General features: G+C 49.1%; 1 protein-coding gene across 1 annotated transcript in view; it reads right to left on the bottom strand.

Moving 5' to 3' along the window:
* The window catches only part of TNFRSF8 (TNF receptor superfamily member 8), a 58738-nt gene that overhangs the window by 5342 nt on the left and 33231 nt on the right, over nt 1-20165 (bottom strand). Inside the window, exons 3-10 of the mRNA XM_075017970.1 lie at nt 16813-16938; nt 15551-15706; nt 15157-15250; nt 14373-14731; nt 14136-14258; nt 13429-13479; nt 7648-7673; nt 3133-3343 (exon numbers count right to left, since the gene is read on the bottom strand). Coding sequence (XP_074874071.1) covers nt 3133-3343; nt 7648-7673; nt 13429-13479; nt 14136-14258; nt 14373-14731; nt 15157-15250; nt 15551-15706; nt 16813-16938 — 1146 coding nt within the window. The remainder of the gene's footprint in view (nt 1-3132; nt 3344-7647; nt 7674-13428; nt 13480-14135; nt 14259-14372; nt 14732-15156; nt 15251-15550; nt 15707-16812; nt 16939-20165) is intronic.

The raw sequence follows: 20165 nt of genomic DNA, 5'->3' as shown, positions 1-20165 counted from the left end.
AGCAAGGGGTCACCTCCTCCCTCACCCTGCAGGCAGTGCCAGCAGCTGCCTGCTCCACTTCACTCTGCTGCGCCGCACCCTTCCTGCTTGCTGCACAGCGCTTCTCCACAGCAGTGGCGAATGGCCTGCACCCCACGCCCATGGAGAAGCTGGGCTCGGCGGGCCGGGAGGAAGCAGCACAGAGCAGAGCAGGCTGCTGCTCATGCCATGTTGGGAGTGGGGGTGAAGAGAGCCAGCTCCTGGCTGCTGCTGCTCACCACTGTTGTGCCCTGCCCCAGGTAATCTCCAGTCTGGTTGGTCAGGGAGGGCGTGAGAGGAGAGGGGGTGAGGAGTGGCGGGGGGCGGGCCTGCGATGTGGGGTGGTCATCTAGGGTCCCACACCTGAGGCAATGAGGGGACTGCTCCGGGCTCTGTCCACCCTCCTCAGATGACCCTGCCTCGGTGCAGAACCTGCCAGTGAAACATCTCACTGGGACAATTATTACCATGGGTTAAAAACAGAAGCAGAGTCATGCCAAATATTTTTTTTAATCCAGTCATTAAATCTTCACCCACTGCATTGCTTCATCCAACCCAGGGCGTGCACCCAGCTGCACAGGAAATGGCCTTTGCTCGTTTTCCCCTGTGCACCACCTCAGATCTTGATTTCGCTCTAAGCAGTTTTCTTTGGCCACAGTCCCGACGGGCCAGGATTCTGTGATGCTTGGAGTTTCTTGTGCAAGGAAATGTTTGTAGCCAAAATCATGCAACTGACAGTAAATGAACACTTTAAAAAGCTGTTAATTATACAAACAGGCTGAATTCTGGGCACATTTTACACTGAGCAGGAAGGACTGCCATCTTTGCCCCAGAGAGCCTCTTCAGCTAGCTGACTCAGCCAGGAGATAACAGCATTGTCTTTGCAAGCAACTGGCAGAGAGCGCAGCAGAGGGAGTTGGGGGAAGGGGGAAAAAGGCTCTGAACTCATGGAAATATGTTCCCTGGAGCTGCCCCCACTCATCATCCCAAGCAACTTAACTTTCTCTCTTTCCAGCCTGGGATCTGTGGTGAACTCCAAGTTGTGCAAAGTAACTCCAGTCTACCTCAGTTTGTTGCATAAAATTGTTTGTAAAACAAACCAGCAAAAGTTAGAGAATAATGGCCTGGTACAAATGGGATTAAGATAAAAGAATTGTGATAAGGGACCCTAATGCTGCCTAATAAAGTCACAAGTTGGCATGACGACAAGCTGAAAGAGTCTAGAAATGGGAGGAAATAGTTGGGGTTGAAATCTCCCAGGTTTGATTGGTTTGTGTTAATGGGATGCCACACCCTCCTGGGCTTCATTTATCTGGAGGCTGGAGGAGAGAGCACCTGGATGAGAACACTCCAACTGCCTGGCACAGCGGAACCCTGCTGGTGGCAGGGAGCCCCACTGGCAGCCTGCTGTGGGGAGGCCCCAAGACTACCAGGAGCCTGGCTGGGGTTGGGAAGCCCGACTCTGGCAGGGAGGGAGCCGGGGCTGTGGCACCCAGCCCCACCAGCAGCCCCAACTTAGCCCCACTGGCAGTCCCACAACCACAGGGACCGCTGATGGGGGGAGCCTGGCAGCCCTGCAGGAGTGGGGCTCCCCTCTTCAGGCAGACAGTCTGACCTCCCCTTGTCCGGCAAATCCCCTCATTCAGGACCACTCAGATCCCAAAGATGCTGAATGCAGGAGATACAATCTGTAATAGAGACTGTCACAGTTGATGGACTAAACACATCAGTGCATAAGTGTTTGTAGGGTTTGGTATTAATTTTATCAGGGAGTTTCTAGCCTTTTTCCATCCTGTGTGTAGCTTAATTTTATTAACAATAATTTTATGGCTGAAGTACATTATGTCCCATCCTCCTCTCCTGCCCAACATACACAGCATACTACAATGAAGAGAGCCTGAAGCATTGGCCTTGTGCAAAGCCTGAGGTCTGAACTAACATTAGTAAAAATTATGCTATGAGCAACAGTCAAGTCCCAGCAAAACCTTGCCTGAAAGTCAGGGTCCAAAACACAAACTCGGCCTCACTGAATACATCCACACATTCCAGCAAAAACACCTCAACCTAGCACATGATAAAATGGCATAACAGCGGCGCTGAAGAGAAATACTTTGAACATCAGAAGCAAAAGTACCCAGGAGGTTGCATCAGGTGGTGGATAAAAATATTTTGTCTGAAACGTCAGAAGGAAAGTACAAGAGGAGGTAACAAACATGCCATGAAACTCGTCAGGTGATACGTAAGTTGGTGAACTCAAATTGTTTGTCTCAGGCTATAAATGTACCTTGCCTTCACCCTTCCTTCATCCTAGTGGCAGTGGAAAATCCCACCACTGACTGAGTTGTGTCCATTATTACTAGTGGCGACTGCTGGGAAGCAACACCAGCCATGTGGCCGCCTCCAACATGAGTTCTCCCTAGAAGCTGGGAGAGCGGAGCATCCTGGGGCCAGGTTCCTCCTCTTCCCTCACTGGAGAGTTTGAGGGACCCCCACCCCAATTCCTGCTGCCCACACCAAGCCCCCCAGACTATCCCCCGAGCCATGTTGCTCCAGGGAGAGGTATTGTGGGAAGGGATAGAACTGCCCCCTACACTCACTGGTAGCAGGAAGTGGAGCTACATGGCTGGGACCAGGTCGTGCTGCTTCCCACCACTGTCAAGGAGTGTGGGGCAGGGATCCCTAACGCCAGTACCAGGCCCTCACACCAGACTCCTGGGCTTCCATGAGCCCTGCAAGACCCCTTAAGCACATGGCCCAGAAGGGCTCTAGCTGCTCGCCCCTTGCCCCCTGCCTCCGGCAGCATTGTGGGCATGTGACCTCCATATCTCCTCCCACCCACCCTGTATCACCCCTGATTGTTATAAGCACACATGCATTAGAGATCCAGTAGAGGCTGCAGGATACCAGTACCGTGCTTCGTCGATAATAAACCTGGTTGGGCACCTCCACCACTAAATCAAGCCATGTGGTTTCATTGGGCAGTTTGTTTCAGATCTGCTGTACCAGCTGTCGGGGCAGAGCTGGAACAGCACACAGAGAAAACACACGCACACGTACCGCTGAATATCTGACAGAAAAACCACACGCTGTTGTACGAATGCACACGAGACTCACCGATTCGGTTATTAGTGCGGTCTCTCAAGCAGGAATCAGCAGGGTAGTCCGTGGCATTCCCAGTGCTCTGGATCGTCTCAGTCAAGCTTGAATCAGGACTGGGATTTTTTTCTGCGCTGGAAACCAAGTTGTTGTTTGTTTCCACCCCGTTTCTGTTTATTAACTCCCTCTCTTCTGGCTCTTCCTCAGCTTTCAGCATATTGAACCTTTTCTGTTGACATAAAGGGGAGACGTACAGGAACCACAGTGAGGAGGGACTGCAGTAGCTTGGGAAGCATCCATGTCCCCCTGAACCAGCGAGAATGATAGTCATATTTGCAGAACATCTTCCATTGCTGAAGGTCATGGTTACCCTACCTGACCTTTCAGAAAAGAGGACACCTCTGAGAGGGACTGTAGCTGTATCAGTATCTACCAACTCATGTTGTACTACAACGCACTAATACAACGTGTGTTGGTAGATATTGATACAGATACACTTCCTCTCAGTTTTTTTTTTCTTAAAGGACAAATATGGTAGACTCTTGTGAAGGTAATTTTTTTTAAGAGGACCTAAAAGACTTCAGAGCTTAAGCTGCTTTGAATAAGACTCCTAAATCCCTTAGGACCAGATTTACAAAGATACGTAGGTGACTAAGATGCAGACAGGTGTCTACTGGGATTTATAAAGTGTGCCAAGCAGGTACCTATCTGCATCTTTGCATTTTGGCACAGTAATTGCTTTCAAAAACCTTACTCAGTCTCAAAGCACCTGGAATACAGCAAAGAATTAAGCCTCGCATGCTCCCCATCTGACAAAGAGGAGTTAACTGAGGCAGAGAAAGGTTACATGACTTATCTGAGGTCACTAACGGAGAAAGTGAGAAGTTTTGGCAGAACCAGTGACTGAACCTAAGTTCCCAGGCCTGTCCTATAAACACAGGCCATCTGTCCTGGAGAAATTGAACACAATGAATTTTGTGACATGAGACTTTAAAAGAAATTCGATCCTGCCTGCTTTGCACACAATCAGCAATGGTGATATACCCCTGAGAATTGTCCGCGAGATGAGAGGACTGAAGCTATTATCATGAGCCACCATGGGCTGGGCACTTTTTGATTGTATCACCGGCCTCAGAGATAACATCCCGGCACAGCAAATTCAGAAGATGAACTTGAGGTCATAGGGTTCCTGCCCAGTCATGTACTGGTCGCAATCATGCAGTCACCTGAGATTAACCTGTCTGCAGCAGATCAGTAAGGATCCTGGAAGTTATTACATACAGTACAGTGCAGTCATTGGCATCCCCACAATGGACCTTTGCCATCTAAGTATATTGTTGTTGCTGCTGTGCAATAAACAGAACTCCCAGGGAGAACATCATTTTAATAAATGCATTCAGGCAGAACCGGACTCATGTTAAGACCATTCTTGTTCTGTCTTTAGTAATGAGCTAAGCAAATATCACCACATGAACTTATATAGCAGGGTGATCAAGGGGCAATGAATGCAAAAGAGAACAAATGGATGTAAATCTCCCCCAATTTCTTGCAAGGTGTTCTTGCCTTCTTGCGAAAGGTCCAGCAAGTTCAGGATCTGAACTGGTGTTCTATAACTTCAACATGGAGTCATTGCACTCCTGTCTCAGAAGAACTCCTCTCAGGACTCCTAGGCTGCGTCTACACGTGCACGCTACTTCGAAGTAGCGGCAGTAACTTCGAAATAGCGCCCGTCACGTCTACACGTGTTGGGCGCTATTTCGAAGTTGAAATCGACGTTAGGCGGCGAGACGTCGAAGTCGCTAACCCCATGAGCGGATGGGAATAGCGCCCTACTTCGACGTTCAACATCGAAGTAGGGACGTGTAGACGATCCGCGTCCCGCAACATCGAAATAGCGGGGTCCTCCATGGCGGCCATCAGCTGGGGGGTTGAGAGATACTCTCTCTCCAGCCCTTGCGGGACTCTGTGGTCACCGTGGGCAGCAGCCCTTAGCCCAGGGCTTCTGGCTGCTGCTGCTGCAGCTGGGGGTCCGTGCTGCATATACAGGGTCTGCAACTAGTTGTTGGCTCTGTGTATCTTGCACTGTTTAATGAAAGTGTGTCTGGGAGGGGCCCTTTAAGGGAGCGACTTGCTGTTGAGTCCGCCCCGTGACCCTGTCTGCAGCTGTGCCTGGCTCCCTTATTTCGATGTGTGCTACTTTGCCGTGTAGACGTTCCCTCGCTGTGCCTATTTCGATGTTGGGCTGAGCAACGTCGAAGTTGAACATCGACGTTGCCGGCCCTGGAGGACGTGTAGACGTTATTCATCGAAATAGACTATTTCGATGTCGCAACATCGAAATAAGCTATTTCGAAGTTGGGTGCACGTGTAGACGTAGCCCTAGGGAGGTTGTAGAATCTCCATCACTGGAGGTATTCAAGAGCAGGTTAGATACACACCTATCGGGGATGGTCTAGATGGTGTTTGGTCCTGCTGAGAGAAGAGGGAACTGGACTCCATGACCACACGAGGTCCCTTCCAATTCTAGGGTTCTATGATTCTATTGTTCTCTATTCTGAAGAGGAAAGCTAAGATCCAGTTAACCAAAGCTACCAAGCTCATGTCACAAAGCCAAACTCTGCTGGTGGTTCCTAGCTCTGCTACCATTTAAACATGATCAGATCAGCAAAAGCAAAGCAAGGGGATTCAAGTGTGAAATCCCCAGCATGTCGCACATGTCTGACTCATTTTCTATGAAAGTAAGAAAGGAGCCTTCCTGGAAGGCAGGACCTGGCCCTGAAATAGTAACATGATGCTCGTAGTCTGTAAAAACAGGCTCCTTTACAACCAGGGATTTGAAAAGCCATGCAGGTGAAATGAAATGCTTTTTAAACTACCGAACTCTATTTAGAGACCTAGCATATGAGGATGCCATATGTGTAGGCTTCAGAGATTACAAACAAACAAATTGAAAACAAAAGACACTGACTTTAATGGAGCCATGACAACTGAGAAAAGATCAGGATCCAATATTACTGTTTGTTGATGTTTCTTGACTTGCTCTTCTCCAGCCCAAGATATTCTAACTTTATCCTTACTATTAACTAGCAATATCCCCTCACTGTGGATGGGTGTAGTTATTTCCAGAGAGTTTTAATGACTAACTAACTTCAATCTGCATTGTTACACCAAGCCTATCACACCCAAGCAAATAACAGCTTCCTAACACCCATTTTGAGATGTGCTCTTGCCAGCCCTGGCAGAGAAAGGAAAGGCGTGTGAGAGGAAGCGAGGAAGGGCATTCAGTTCTGGCGAATTCATCGGGGGTGACAAGCAGAGAGGGACCAAAGCTGCAAAGGTCAGATCCAAACTGCTCCCAAATGATCACGCATGTTTGCAGCTGCAGTTTTGGTTCCTGTCCCAAACTAATGACAACAGGTCAGATACTGCACTCCACACTAAAGCAAAATGCCCATTCACTGCATGATGTCAATGGGAAATTTGCCAGCAGAAGGATTCCAAGATCAGGCCCAAGGTACAAAAAGAACAAGTGCTGATACACCTCCCGTGTGTATATCAGAGGTGACAATGCAGCATCACTGCTGGGGGCAGCATTTTAAGTGTAGGCCTAGATCACTTTGGTCAAGAGGCTACTATACTGATGGGAGAGCTTGTACTGTTGGCATATTTAACACACCTCCCCGAGAGACAGTAGCTGTGTCAATAGGGAGAAGCTCTCCCACCGACACAGTATTGTCTACAGCAGTGTTTCTCAACCAGGGGTACGTGTCTCCTTGGGGGTACACCAAGGTCTTTCAGAGGGTACATGAACTCATCTGGATACTTGCCTACTTTTACAACAGGCTACATAAAAACATGAGTAAAATCAATACAATCTAAAAGTTCATTCAGACAATGACTTGTTTCTGCCACTTCACCTGCCTCACACTGAAAGGTAAGTATAATATTTCTGTTCCAATTCATTTATTTGATAATACGATGATAGAAAGTCAGCAAGATAGATAATACGATGATAGAAAGTCAGCAAGTTTTCAGTAGCAGTCTTCTGTGATATTTTTGCATGTTTTTGTAAGTAAGTAGTTTTTAAGTGAGGTGAAACTTGATGGTAAGCAAAACATATCTGACTCCTGCAAAGGGTACAGTCATCTGGAAAGGTTGAATGGCACTTGTTTCAAAACCTCAGATTACCTTAGGACCATGTTTCTCAACCGGTGCCATGTTCTCAACCCTTAGGAGTACGTGGGAGAAGTCTGGAATTACTTTTTTTTTCTGAAAAAGGTGTACTTTATACAAAAAAAGTTTCAGAAACACTGGTCAACAGATAGAGTTAGGTTGATCCACCTATTCAGCTCAGTGAAGGGTGTGGGTTTTTTTTTCTTTAATACCAACACAGATCTGTACAGTAGACCTGATCTGAGAATGCAACAACTGATGGTTTCACAGGACATTCTAAACAACCACTAATTATTTTTACCCTTTTCAGGAAAAACAGGAGTGATTTTTTGGGGGGAGGGTTGTCTATTTCTTACTTACTGCACAGTTCTTCATCAGATCAGAACCTATAGTGAGAAAAAACAACACGTATCATGCGTGAGTTTATATCAATTTAACAGCCACGAGAAGAGTATCAATGGCCCATCATGCATTTGTACTTCACCCTGATGTATTTTGAGTTATTTTACAAACTGACATACCTCTTACAATCTGTCACTATCACTAAACAGCAGACATCAGTGAAGGCAGCTGCTCTTAACTGTTGCACTGCAACTTCACCTGTACTTTAAACTGAGCATTAAAGAAACCCACATTCAGTGAAAAATGAACCACACATGGGAGATGTTAGTCATGTTGATTAATGCACCGCTGAACGTGTTTTGATATTAGGCCAATGGAAGTGGAAGAAAAGCATGGCAGAGAATATTCAATTGAAATTGTCAGGGGAGGTTAGTTAGCCATAATGTAATTGTGACACTGGCAGGCCAGACACCAGTTCTTGCCCACGTGCTGCAGGCACTGGGTCAAGGTGTAAGGGGGGGGGAAGGCATCTCTGCAACCCTGAAAGGGGCAGGGCCTTGGGTGGAAGGGGTGGGGCTGAGGGCAGTAGGCCCTCATTGCCACACACACTGTGATGCCCCAACTTCCAACCCCCAGCCCTCAGAGCTGTTTGGAGCAGTGCTCTGTAGGCAATTCAAAGGAACCCAGGGCTCCAGTCGCCACCACTGCAGTGTGTGGAAGCAATCTGAATATAATGTGATTTTTGGTGTAAGTGATCATGTGCCACAAAGTCCAGGTTGTCTGGAGGACAAGACACACAGCAGACTCTAAGGGGACTGCCTGTGACTCTGCAGTAAGGCTGGTAACACTGATCAAGGAGTCTGCATTTGTTCCTGGCTTGGTGAAACCCACTTCTAAAATCAGGAGCATCGCAAACACCCTAAAATTGTGCCCGGGGCCCCCACAGGAACCCAGTGCACAGTCCTGCCCCCTGTGCCACCCTTTCCCCCAGGGCCTCACCTTCTGCTGACTCCTCTTCACTTCCTTCCCCCATTATTTGAGTCAGAGACCCCTGCCCTGCCTAGAACACATCCTGGTACCAGTCTGCCCAGAGGTCAGCTCTCAGGGTCCTGACCCACGCCAGACAGCAGGACCATAACTCCTCAAGTTGGAGGTGGGATAGGGCACTGTGGTTAAAGCCCTTTCTCCCCTGTTAACACATGCCACAAGGCCTTTAATGCTCAGGGACCTGGGTTTTAAGTCTCATCTGAATGACAACCCACTTGCAGCAGCACTAGGCCCCACTTACTATGCAAAGCATCAGAGGGGTAGCCGTGTTAGTCTGGATCTGTAACAGCAACGAAGGGTCCTGTGGCACCTTATAGACTAACAGAAAAGTTTTGAGCATGAGTTTTCGTGAGCACAGACTCACTTCATCAGATGCTGGTCTTGGAAATCTGCAGGGCCAGGTATAAATAAGCCAGAGCAAGGGTGGGGATAACAAGGTTAGCTCAGTCAGCAAGGGTGAGGCTTACTACCAGCAGTTGATCTGGAGGTGTGAACACCAAGGGAGGGGAAGCTGCTTCTGTATTTAGCCAGCCATTCGCGGTCTTTGTTTAAGACAGAGCTGAGGGCAGCGAATTTGCAGATGAATTGAAGCTCAGAAATTTCTCTTTGGAGTCTGGTCCTGAAATTTCTTTGCTGTAGGATAGCTACTTTTAAGTCTGCTATTGTGTGGCCTGAGAGATTGAAGTGCTCTCCTATGGGTTTTTGCATATTGCCATTTCTGATATCTGATTTGCGTGCATTTATTCTTTTACGTAGGGACTGTCCAGTTTGTCCGATGTATATAGCAGAGGGGCATTGCTGGCACATGATGGCATAAATTATATTGGTAGATGTGCAGCTGAATGAACCCACGATGGTGTGGCTGATCTGGTTAGGTCCTGTAATGGTGTTGCTGGTGTAGATATATGGGCAGAGCTGGCAACGAGGTTTGTTGCATGAATGGGTCCCTGAGTTAGAGTGACTGCGGTGCGGTGTATAGGTGCTGGTTAGGATTTGCTTCAGGTTGGCAGGTTGTCTGTGGGCAAGGACTGGTCTGCCTCCCAAGGCCTGTGAAAGTGGGGGATCATTGTCCAGGATGGGTTGTAAATCCCTGATGATGCGCTGTAGCGGTTTTAGCTGAGGACTGTAGGTGATGGCTAGTGGTGTTCTGTTGGTTTCTCTCTTGGGCTTGTCCTGTAGTAAGAGGCTTCGTGGCACACGTCTGGCTCTGTTGATCTGTTTTTTCACTTCCTCAGGTGGATATTGCAGTTTCAAGAATGCTTGGTAGAGATCCTGTAGGTGTTTGTCTCTGTCGGAGGGGTTGGAGCAAATGCGGTTATATCTTAGTGCCTGGCTGTAGACAATGGATCGTGTGGTGTGCCTAGGATGGAAGCTGGAGGCATGAAGGTAGGCGTAGCAGTCGGTAGGTTTACAGTACAGGGTGGTATTGATGTGGCCATCGTGTATTAGCACCGTGGTGTCCAGGAAGTGGATCTCCAGTGTGGACTGTTCCAGGCTGAGGTTGATGTTGGGGTGAATGTTGTTGAAGTCCCGGTGGAATTCCTCCAGACTCTCCTTCCCATGGGTCCAGATGATGAAGATATCATCAATGTAGCATAGGTAGAGATGGGGTGTTAGCGGACGAGAGCTAAGGAAGCGCTGTTCCTGGTCAGCCATGAAAATATTGGCATATTGAGGGGCCATGCGGGTACCCATAGCTGTGCCGCTGATTTGAAGGTATATGTCGTCACCAAATCTGAAATAGTTGTGTGTGAGGATAAAGTTACAGAGCTCAGCCATCAGACGTGCTGTAGCATCATCAGGGATACTGTTCCGGACAGCATTTGTTCCATCTTTGTGTGGGATGTTGGTATAGAGAGCCTCTACATCCATGGTGGCTAGGATAGTGTTTTCTGGTAGGTCATCAATGTCTTGCAGTTTTCTCAGAAAGGCAGTGGTGTCTCAGAGATAGCTGGGAGTGCTGGTGGCATAGGGTCTGAGGACAGAGTCCACATAACCAGACAGTCCTTCAGTGAGAGTGCCAATGCCTGAGATGATGGGGCGTCCAGGATTTCCAGGTTTGTGGATCTTGGGTAGTAGGTAGAATAGCCTCGGACGGGGCTCTAGATGTGTGTTGGTATAAATCTGTTCTTGTGCTTGTGTAGGGAGTGTCCTGAGCAGATGGTGTAGTTTCTTAGTGTATTCCTCGGTGGGATCTGAGGAAAGTAGCCTGTAAAATTTGGTATTGGTATTTTGGTATTGGTCTGACTACCAGAAGGAGGCTTCCAGACAGCTCTCCAATACCAAATTTTACAGGCTACTTTCCTCAGATCCCACCGAGGAATACACTAAGAAACTACACCATCTGCTCAGGACACTCCCTACACAAGCACAAGAACAGATTTATACCAACACACATCTAGAGCCCCGTCCGAGGCTATTCTACCTACTACCCAAGATCCACAAACCTGGAAATCCTGGACGCCCCATCATCTCAGGCATTGGCACTCTCACTGAAGGACTGTCTGGTTATGTGGACTCTGTCCTCAGACCCTATGCCACCAGCACTCCCAGCTATCTCTGAGACACCACTGCCTTTCTGAGAAAACTGCAAGACATTGATGACCTACCAGAAAACACTATCCTAGCCACCATGGATGTAGAGGCTCTCTATACCAACATCCCACACAAAGATGGAACAAATGCTGTCCGGAACAGTATCCCTGATGATGCTACAGCACGTCTGATGGCTGAGCTCTGTAACTTTATCCTCACACACAACTATTTCAGATTTGGTGACGACATATACCTTCAAATCAGCGGCACAGCTATGGGTACCCGCATGGCCCCTCAATATGCCAATATTTTCATGGCTGACCAGGAACAGCGCTTCCTTAGCTCTCGTCCGCTAACACCCCATCTCTACCTATGCTACATTGATGATATCTTCATCATCTGGACCCATGGGAAGGAGAGTCTGGAGGAATTCCACCGGGACTTCAACAACTTTCACCCCAACATCAACCTCAGCCTGGAACAGTCCACACTGGAGATCCACTTCCTGGACACCACGGTGCTAATACACGATGGCCACATCAATACCACCCCGTACTGTAAACCTACTGACTGCTACGCCTACCTTCATGCCTCCAGCTTCCATCCTAGGCACACCACACGATCCATTGTCTACAGCCAGGCACTAAGATATAACCGCATTTGCTCCAACCCCTCCGACAGAGACAAACACCTACAGGATCTCTACCAAGCATTCTTGAAACTGCAATATCCACCTGAGGAAGTGAAAAAACAGATCAACAGAGCCAGACGTGTGCCACGAAGCCTCTTACTACAGGACAAGCCCAAGAGAGAAACCAACAGAACACCACTAGCCATCACCTACAGCCCTCAGCTAAAACCGCTACAGCGCATCATCAGGGATTTACAACCCATCCTGGACAATGATCCCCCACTTTCACAGGCCTTGGGAGGCAGACCAGTCCTTGCCCACAGACAACCTGCCAACCTGAAGCAAATCCTAACCAGCACCTATACACCGCACCGCAGTCACTCTAACTCAGGGACCCATCCATGCAACAAACCTCGTTGCCAGCTCTGCCCACATATCTACACCAGAAACACCATTACAGGACCTAACCAGATCAGCCACACCATCGTGGGTTCATTCAGCTGCACATCTACCAATATAATTTATGCCATCATGTGCCAGCAATGCCCCTCTGCTATATACATCGGACAAACTGGACAGTCCCTACGTAAAAGAATAAATGCACGCAAATCAGACATCAGAAATGGCAATATACAAAAACCCATAGGAGAGCACTTCAATCTCTCAGGCCACACAGTAGCAGACTTAAAAGTAGCTATCCTACAGCAAAGAAATTTCAGGACCAGACTCCAAAGAGAAATTTCTGAGCTACAATTCATCTGCAAATTCGCTGCCCTCAGCTCTGGCTTAAACAAAGACCGCGAATGGCTGGCTAAATACAGAAGCAGCTTCCCCTCCCTTGGTGTTCACACCTCCAGATCAACTGCTGGTAGTAAGCCTCACCCTTGCTGACTGAGCTAACCTTGTTATCCCCACCCTTGCTCTGGCTTATTTATACCTGGCCCTGCAGATTTCCAAGACCAGCATCTGATGAAGTGAGTCTGTGCTCACGAAAGCTCATGCTCAAAACTTTTCTGTTAGTCTATAAGGTGCCACAGGACCCTTTGTTGCTGTTACTATGCAAAGACATCACTTCAGATGGAAGAGTGCCACCTTTTGAACCATTTTAATAGTGCTAGGGAGAGCAAGGCCACACCCCCCAGCACCTTCTATATAAGGTTATGTCTACACTAGACCACGAAAGTCAACCACAGATATGAAATTCTAGCTGTGCCAATTGCATAGCTAAAATCAATGTATCTGTGATCGTCTAACTGGTCTGTCTATACAGGGGAAGGTCAACAGGAGAGTTTCTCCCTTAGCCTTCCCTTGCTCCTTCCATCTCCCCGGGAATACTGGGGTCAGCTGTGACCCTTGAGAGCTCAGTTTTGCGTGTGCAGACTAGACGCACAAAATCGAACCCTGGAAGATCAACTCTGAGCGGGTCAATCTTCTGTGGCAGTGTAGACAAGCCCGAAGTCTAATAATGTAAAAACCCTTTCACAATAAGCGTTGTTCTAATTAGCACAAAAACAGTTTGAAATTCAGCTAGAAAACTTTCCAAGATAGAGGCTTGGAGCCATCTTTCTGGTTTATCGGTCACCTACCCTGGTGTGCAGATCTGGGTCTACATGTAGTGACCGGGTACAGACCAGTAGCTGAGAAAATAAAGAGACACCATGTTCAGCACAAGCAGCTCTGGGACACATGGGCAGTTGGTCATCACCCATCAGAATTACCCTTCCCCTCTCTCTCCTTAGGACTATACCTGCTAACACTTTCCCTGCTCAAAGCAGGCACCTGATGAGCCTGTTCTGTGCTGAGAACTACCACCTTTTGTTACCATTTCTCCCATAGCTTCTGAGAAACTCCCCACACAAGCTGTGAGCTCCCATGTGCACCATGGCAGAACCATCTCTTTCTTCCACCGTTAGAATTCTAACATTTAAAACCCAGAGTTCAGGATCTGCCTGGAGCCTTCAGCCAGCTCCACCTCCCATGGGCTGGCCACTCTCCCCTTCATTTCCACACATGCGATGGCCACCCAGAATGTCTGGGACAGCAGCCACTCTCCAGGTGACCCATGCAGTGTTCCCTGTAGGCTGAGCACTTGGGCCGCTGCTCAGGAGAGATTCAGGTGCCACCCAGCTGATCAGCACAGCCACCCATAGTGGGCATCATCTATTTTTATTGGTGGTGCACATCCACACATGCCTCTGTGCACATAACAAAACTTATTCCTCCATCAGGGAACACTGGGTCCATGCCAGCATGGCACAGGTTAATTTACAGCTAGAGGGCTCAGGAAACTCACTCTTCCCATTTAGGCTGAAGATCCTTCTCTTGCAAACCTTCCTTTGCCAAACCACCAGCACGCCAGCAAGCAGCATGATGATGCAGAGAACCACTGCTCCCCAGGGAGCAAAACTCCCATCACCTGCAACACAGAGAGGGCAGAGGAGGCATCATTTGGCAGCTAGGGTGGGGAGAGATGTTCCCTCATGCAGACCCAAGCCTGCCTCCCTGGGCTGCCTTCACCATGTGCTGTTACCTTCCTTTGCAGTCTTTTCTGTAGCTAGATCAGAGGGAGGGAAAGTGCCAGCCTCATATTTTGTATCTGTTCTACCGACAGTTCCCCCGGCGGTTGAGTCAGTGTCGCCAGAGGCTGCATCACTCGTGAGCAGACTGGCATTGGTCATGGGCTTTGTGGTGGTGTGGGGACCCTGGCTTCCCACAGTTGTTGTCTGCTCACTCAGGAGTGGGATCCTTGCCATATTGGAATCCTTTGGCTCCCTGCTGGACTTCACAGATAATGTGGCAGGTGCGAAGTTGGTCGGAGAGGGGTCCATGCAGATCTGGTCATGTGTGGAATTCCCGCCGCCCACTGCTCTCTTGTTTAGCTTGGCACAGCTGGGAAGGGAAGGAGAACATGGAGGTTAAGGCTCGCAGAGTAAAACGCATGAGGAATTCTTTGGGGAATGGTATAGCCAGCTGCCCTTAGCTAGAAGCTCTTCCATTTCCACTACTCTTCCCCCAGCCCTATAGGCTCTCCCTAAGCCAAATGCGCAAATCTACCATTTGTATTCAAGTCTAACCTGCTCTAGTCAAGCGAGCTGAAGGTTAGGCAAGAGGAGTTCCTCCATTCCCTCTCAAAGCCGCAGGGGCCACATCGTCTGGTACAAACGAAAAGAGCAACAGGAATGCCCTCAAATCTTTACACACTAGCAAAAAGCTGCCACTTGGGGCTGGATTTGACTAGTTCACATCAGACAAGCAACAGCTTCCATCCAGCTCCCATTCTAGCTTTCAACAGCCAGTCAGAAACCTGAGCTTACTCTGTGTGGCTCTTGCAGTGTTCGGTGCTGGAAGACCTCTCGGAGAAGGTACCCCAAGGGCATTCCTCACAGGAGACATCAACTTCTGGGGTGCCTGCAGGGGAAAAATGCATGACAGAATAAGCCAAATCACCAGCATTGCCCCATAGCCAAAGACGGGCTCATATTGGTGGGACACCCACGTAACATCAACAGGCAGAACCAAACCTGGGACCTCTGGTGCTTAGTGCATGAGCCTCTGTCGCATGAGCCATGTGGCTCTCAGCTAAGACTGGAGACTAAGACACTCACACTCTCTCTCTCTCTCCCGCCTCTCCCCTATCTCTGGAAGTGATCTCAGTGCTATTGCATTGGACAGCAAACCACATCCAATAGGTGTGTGGGTTACACCTACCTTTGGCTACGACTCCGAAGCCTGGCTTGCAGACAGTGTGGGGCATGCATCGTGCACAGCTGTTGAGAACAGTCACTTTACAAAACAGCCCTGCGCGGCACTCGCACACCCTGCTGGAATTGAAGGAACAAGGTGCCTTCTCCACAAGGCCATATTCTGTAGGAGAACAGGGGAGTGAGAGGAAATTAGTATGGAAGAGATGCAGGCGGAGGAGAGATGCTGAGCAGTTTCGGTCCCGGGTGGTACACAGGATAACAAGTGCTCTGTTCCACAGCAATTTAAGTCACAATAGCAGAAGAAGACTGCAGACCAATGGGCTGAGTCTTATCAACCAAATAAGGGTCAGGCTTGGTCAACAGCCAGACGGGAGACCTCTGGGGCAATCCTAGGTGCCATATGAAGTGGCACTGTCTGTGGCAGGTGGTATTCCCCTCTCTAAGTACTGAGCCAGTGCAAGGGGCAAATCTGCAGCTGGCAATGTCAAGTTCTGACTGAACTGTTGTTACTACTGGGGGTCCCGACCCCTTGTGAACTGTCAAAATCTCACTGCACATTTGCAAGATCAGGGGTTAACCGGCAATTGAGCTCTGTCCCCTACATTCTCCAGGCAGCTTCAGTTAAACACAGTGCTAGTCTCCCTGTTCTAACCTGGTGCGTAGTGTTCTTGTGCATTGTTAAGTAGCTGGATACCTCACCCCAGAGGTAGCTGCAAGCCCTGTAGTAAGGATTGCCCTTCAGTTCTGCGTCTGCAAAACTCTTTGGGGGTTCTGCTGGGGTGAAAGATGTGAGAGATGGGTCTGCACCAGAACCCCAGATCCCAATTTCAGGAGAATGGGCTGCCTTTGGACAAGTGGGCCCTTTACCAGAACCCCTAAGTAAAAGCTGTGATGTGCGAACAGGTGCACAATGGAGGAATGTGCATGTCTGACTATTTCATTCTCTGAGGATCTGATTCAAATTCCACCGAAGTGAGGGGGAATCTTTCCATTGGCTCCAGTAAGATTTGGACCAGGGCCCACAGGCAGCCTTTGGATGTCCTATTAATGCAACCTTTTCACATCAGGGGGATATTCCCTTGAAAGGTGACCCACCTCAGCGCTGGAGGCAGCTGGTGGATCAAGGACTCAGACAAGACAGGTTCCCTCGCTAGTCCAGACAGGCAGTGGAAATGCAGGAAACCAAGACACAGTGAAACTGGCCCATCTCAGACCCAGAGAAAGTTTTGCTGTGAGGTTCGTGCAGGGGAAAAGCAAAGCAAATACCTGGCTTGCACGACACACAGGCCTCGCAGCGTGGTCTCTTGTGCTCCTGGTTCAGGAAGTGCTCAGGCTCACACAGCAGGCAGTCCTTGCCTGCATCTGTGGGACACGCTTTCAGCTTAAGGGAATCTGAAAGAGAGAAAGCAAAATCAATAGGAAGTCGCTTACCAAGGGCTCTGGGAAGCAGAGGGAGAGAACTGACTTCTCCAATTTTGTGCCTGCCCTGCTGTGCCCTCTTCTGGCCAAGTGTAGTGCTGTCATGCCATGCCTCAGTGTTCCTTTCCAGTAGGCTTTTCTCATCCAATAATACTCTGGTTTATTACCATCAACCAGTCCCAGCAAAACTAAGTCCTCCAAGTCCAAATCTCATTCTGCCTCTTCCTACCTGCCTGGAGTCTCCTATTCCCTTGCAGACCACTTTCGGCTCCAGCCACCAGCTCTTCTCCTTGGAGTGTGTGTGGGATGGGGTGTGGGAAGGAGTAATTAAGATCAGCTGGGAAAGAAGCCTCGCCCTGCCTACTCTACAAGGCTCCTAACCCCAGGCCCTTAAAGAAACAGCATCCTGGTTTTTCCTTGAACTCTATCTACCTACCTCCTACTTTAATTATCCCCTTCCTCTCTCCCAGTACCTAGCTCCACCTTCTCTAGGTCTTCATCCACACTTAAAAAGTCCCAGGACTTAAAGGGGGACAGGTGTGGTTTGACCAGCAGTGTTTACTACCCTTTAAGGGACAGTCCCCCTCTTCAATCTCCCAAAACTCCTCAGTCCATGTGGTCATCTCCCACATGACACTAGGCTGGTGCTCATCTCTGCCCTTGTCAACCAGCCAGAGGTAACATTATTTCAGGAAGCAGCTTTGCAGAGGTGGGGAAAGTACCCAAAAAGTTACTTGAGTAAAAGTGCAGCTGCTTTCACTTCTGGATACTTGAGTATAATCTAGATGTGACGTGTGAGTGTGTGTGTTTTTATTCAAGTAGTTTTCCAGAGGGACGCATTCTCCCCACCCCTGTGATGTGACTGGATTTTTAAATTAAATATGAAAACTATGTCTGTAATCACTATATTAAATGTGCACCAAAGCTTTTGCCAGGTGGGCCAAGTGAGGCATCTAATGAATTACGGTAATGCACTGAACCTATTTACATACAAACATGGCACAGATTTACAAGTAGCATAAAGTTATAAATATTGACTTTATACCTGCATTAGAAATGTTCTAGTTCTGGGATTCACAAACAGAAGGTGCGATCACCTCCCTAGTCAAGTGACATGGGCTGAACAGTGGATTGAGACTGGTCATCTGGAATGAGGCCAATGGCAGAATGCCATACCGGGCAACCAGAGCAGGTTGTCCTCCATTGCCCACATGAAGAAGAAAGAATTTTTCCCACCAGAGGGCAACTCTAGAGGTATGACCCTGGCAGTGACCATTTTGTCCTGATTCTTCAGTCTTCATAAACTAAGCCAGTGTGGACTATAGGCCCATCCCTCAGAAGGATGTATTTTCAGAGAGTCTCAAGAATAGCAGCTTGTACTATTGCTGGCCTGCAGCAACAGCTTTAACTGATGTATGTAATGTGCCACTTTAACAATTTTCTCTCTCACCCTATTCTTTCTTTCTTTCTTAATAAACCTTTAGATTTCAGGTTCTAAAAGATTGGCCCAGGGTGCTTGTTTGGGTAAAATCTACGTATATATTGACCTGGGAATGTGGCTGATCCCACTGGGGGCTCAAAGAACTGTATGGATTTGGTGAAATAGGTTTTCATAACTGCTCACCTGTGTAAGGAAGGTTGCTAGTCTGGGCATTAGGAGTAGCTGGAGAACCTGTGGGTTTGCTTGTGTGGCTTCTGGAAGGCCAGTGGGGCTGGCAGAGGTACTAGCTTCTTGGGTACTTTTTCCACATCTGCAGCTTAGGACCATTGTGGCAGAATGCTGCAAGGGGGTTAAAAATGGGAAGACAGAGGCAGTGCCCTACGACCATGCAGATTCCTCAGACAATAGCTCCTTGATGGCTCTTTCAAGTCTTTGGTAACAATACCCTGGGCCAGTGCTAGACTTTTTGTTGCCTTAGATGTCTGCTTCCCTCTCATGTGCTGAGCAGAAGGAAATGTGGAGGGGCGAGCCACACCCTGAAAAGTTGAGCTGGGGAGCGCAAGGAGGTCAAAATGGACCCTCTCTGGTGCTGCTCCTGTGGGGAGCAGGGGTGGGCCAGAGGCACCTCTAAAAGGTCAGTATTCTGGCTACGTGCTCTAACAAGGGCCCTGACTATGCCCTGGAGAGTAGAAGGGCTGCCAAAAGCTTGACCACAAAAGTGAGTAACAGTGACCGCAAAGAAAGGAAGACACAGTGGCACAGCAGCACGCACACAGTGAGAAATCCAAGCAGCCGCGTGGGACTGGGGTAGAGGATAGGGGAGAAAGAACCCAGGAAAACGTCCCATTTATGTCTGCATCACGCACCCCTAGGGGTTAACGACTTGGTGGAAAACACCACACTTGCTACACATTCTGGCAAGCACAGGGTGGGTGGTGCAGCTGATAGCATCAGTGCTATACCTGGGTGACTAAGTGCCACCAGACAACTCCTGGCTACATGGCCCCCACCTTCCAGTCTCAGTAGGGTGGGGACTTCTGCAGTGCCGCTGCTGTAGCCAGGACAGCCACGTGGGTAGGTTCTGACTTCAGACGGGTGAGCAATGATGGTTCCCGCCTCTCCCTCTCCAGCTGGCCGGAAGGGAGAGATACACTGGCCGAGGCCCTGCAAAAATGGGGGCCCCATAAACATGTGTCTCTCCCCCACCACACCCAGCACCCAGGGCTGCTCTGCCTGCAGGGCACTCCTGCTGGAGGGACAGACGGGGGGCTTGCTCTGCTCTGCCTGCCCAGGGCTCCCATTGTGGAGCTGGGTCGGAGCACATGCCCTGGCTCCAGTATTGCAGCCACACAGCAGCGGGGCTTACAAGCCCCCAGTTCTGCTCTCTGGCTGGAACACTGGGTGAGTGGAGCAGAGCCAGCCCCCGACTACTTTTCCCAGGCCTGGCTGGTGCACCAGGTGGAAAGAGGCAAAGTTCTGGTATCTGGGAAGGAGCAGAGCCAGGACTGGGAGTGGGGGAGTCTGGATCCTAAGTGCCTGGGCCAAGGCCCACCCAGACCCACCTTAACTATGCCCCTGGCTCAGTCCCGCACCATGGCCCTTTTTTAGAAAACCTTCCCTTTCCATTAGTGACCAGCTGTGTCAGGAATTCAGGCTGAAATAACGGTGTGTGCGGCCACAGATCAGCTGACTGGCAGCCCCATACTGCTGGCCTATTCCAGGGTTCTGCTCAGAGGCACAGAATCATAGAACACTAGAA

Source organism: Carettochelys insculpta, chromosome 23, assembly GCF_033958435.1.
Source record: "Carettochelys insculpta isolate YL-2023 chromosome 23, ASM3395843v1, whole genome shotgun sequence".
In the NCBI taxonomy this organism is placed as follows: Eukaryota; Metazoa; Chordata; order Testudines; family Carettochelyidae; genus Carettochelys; species Carettochelys insculpta.
Note: the sequence above shows the minus strand (reverse complement) of the source record. Positions and strands in the feature narration are given on the sequence as shown.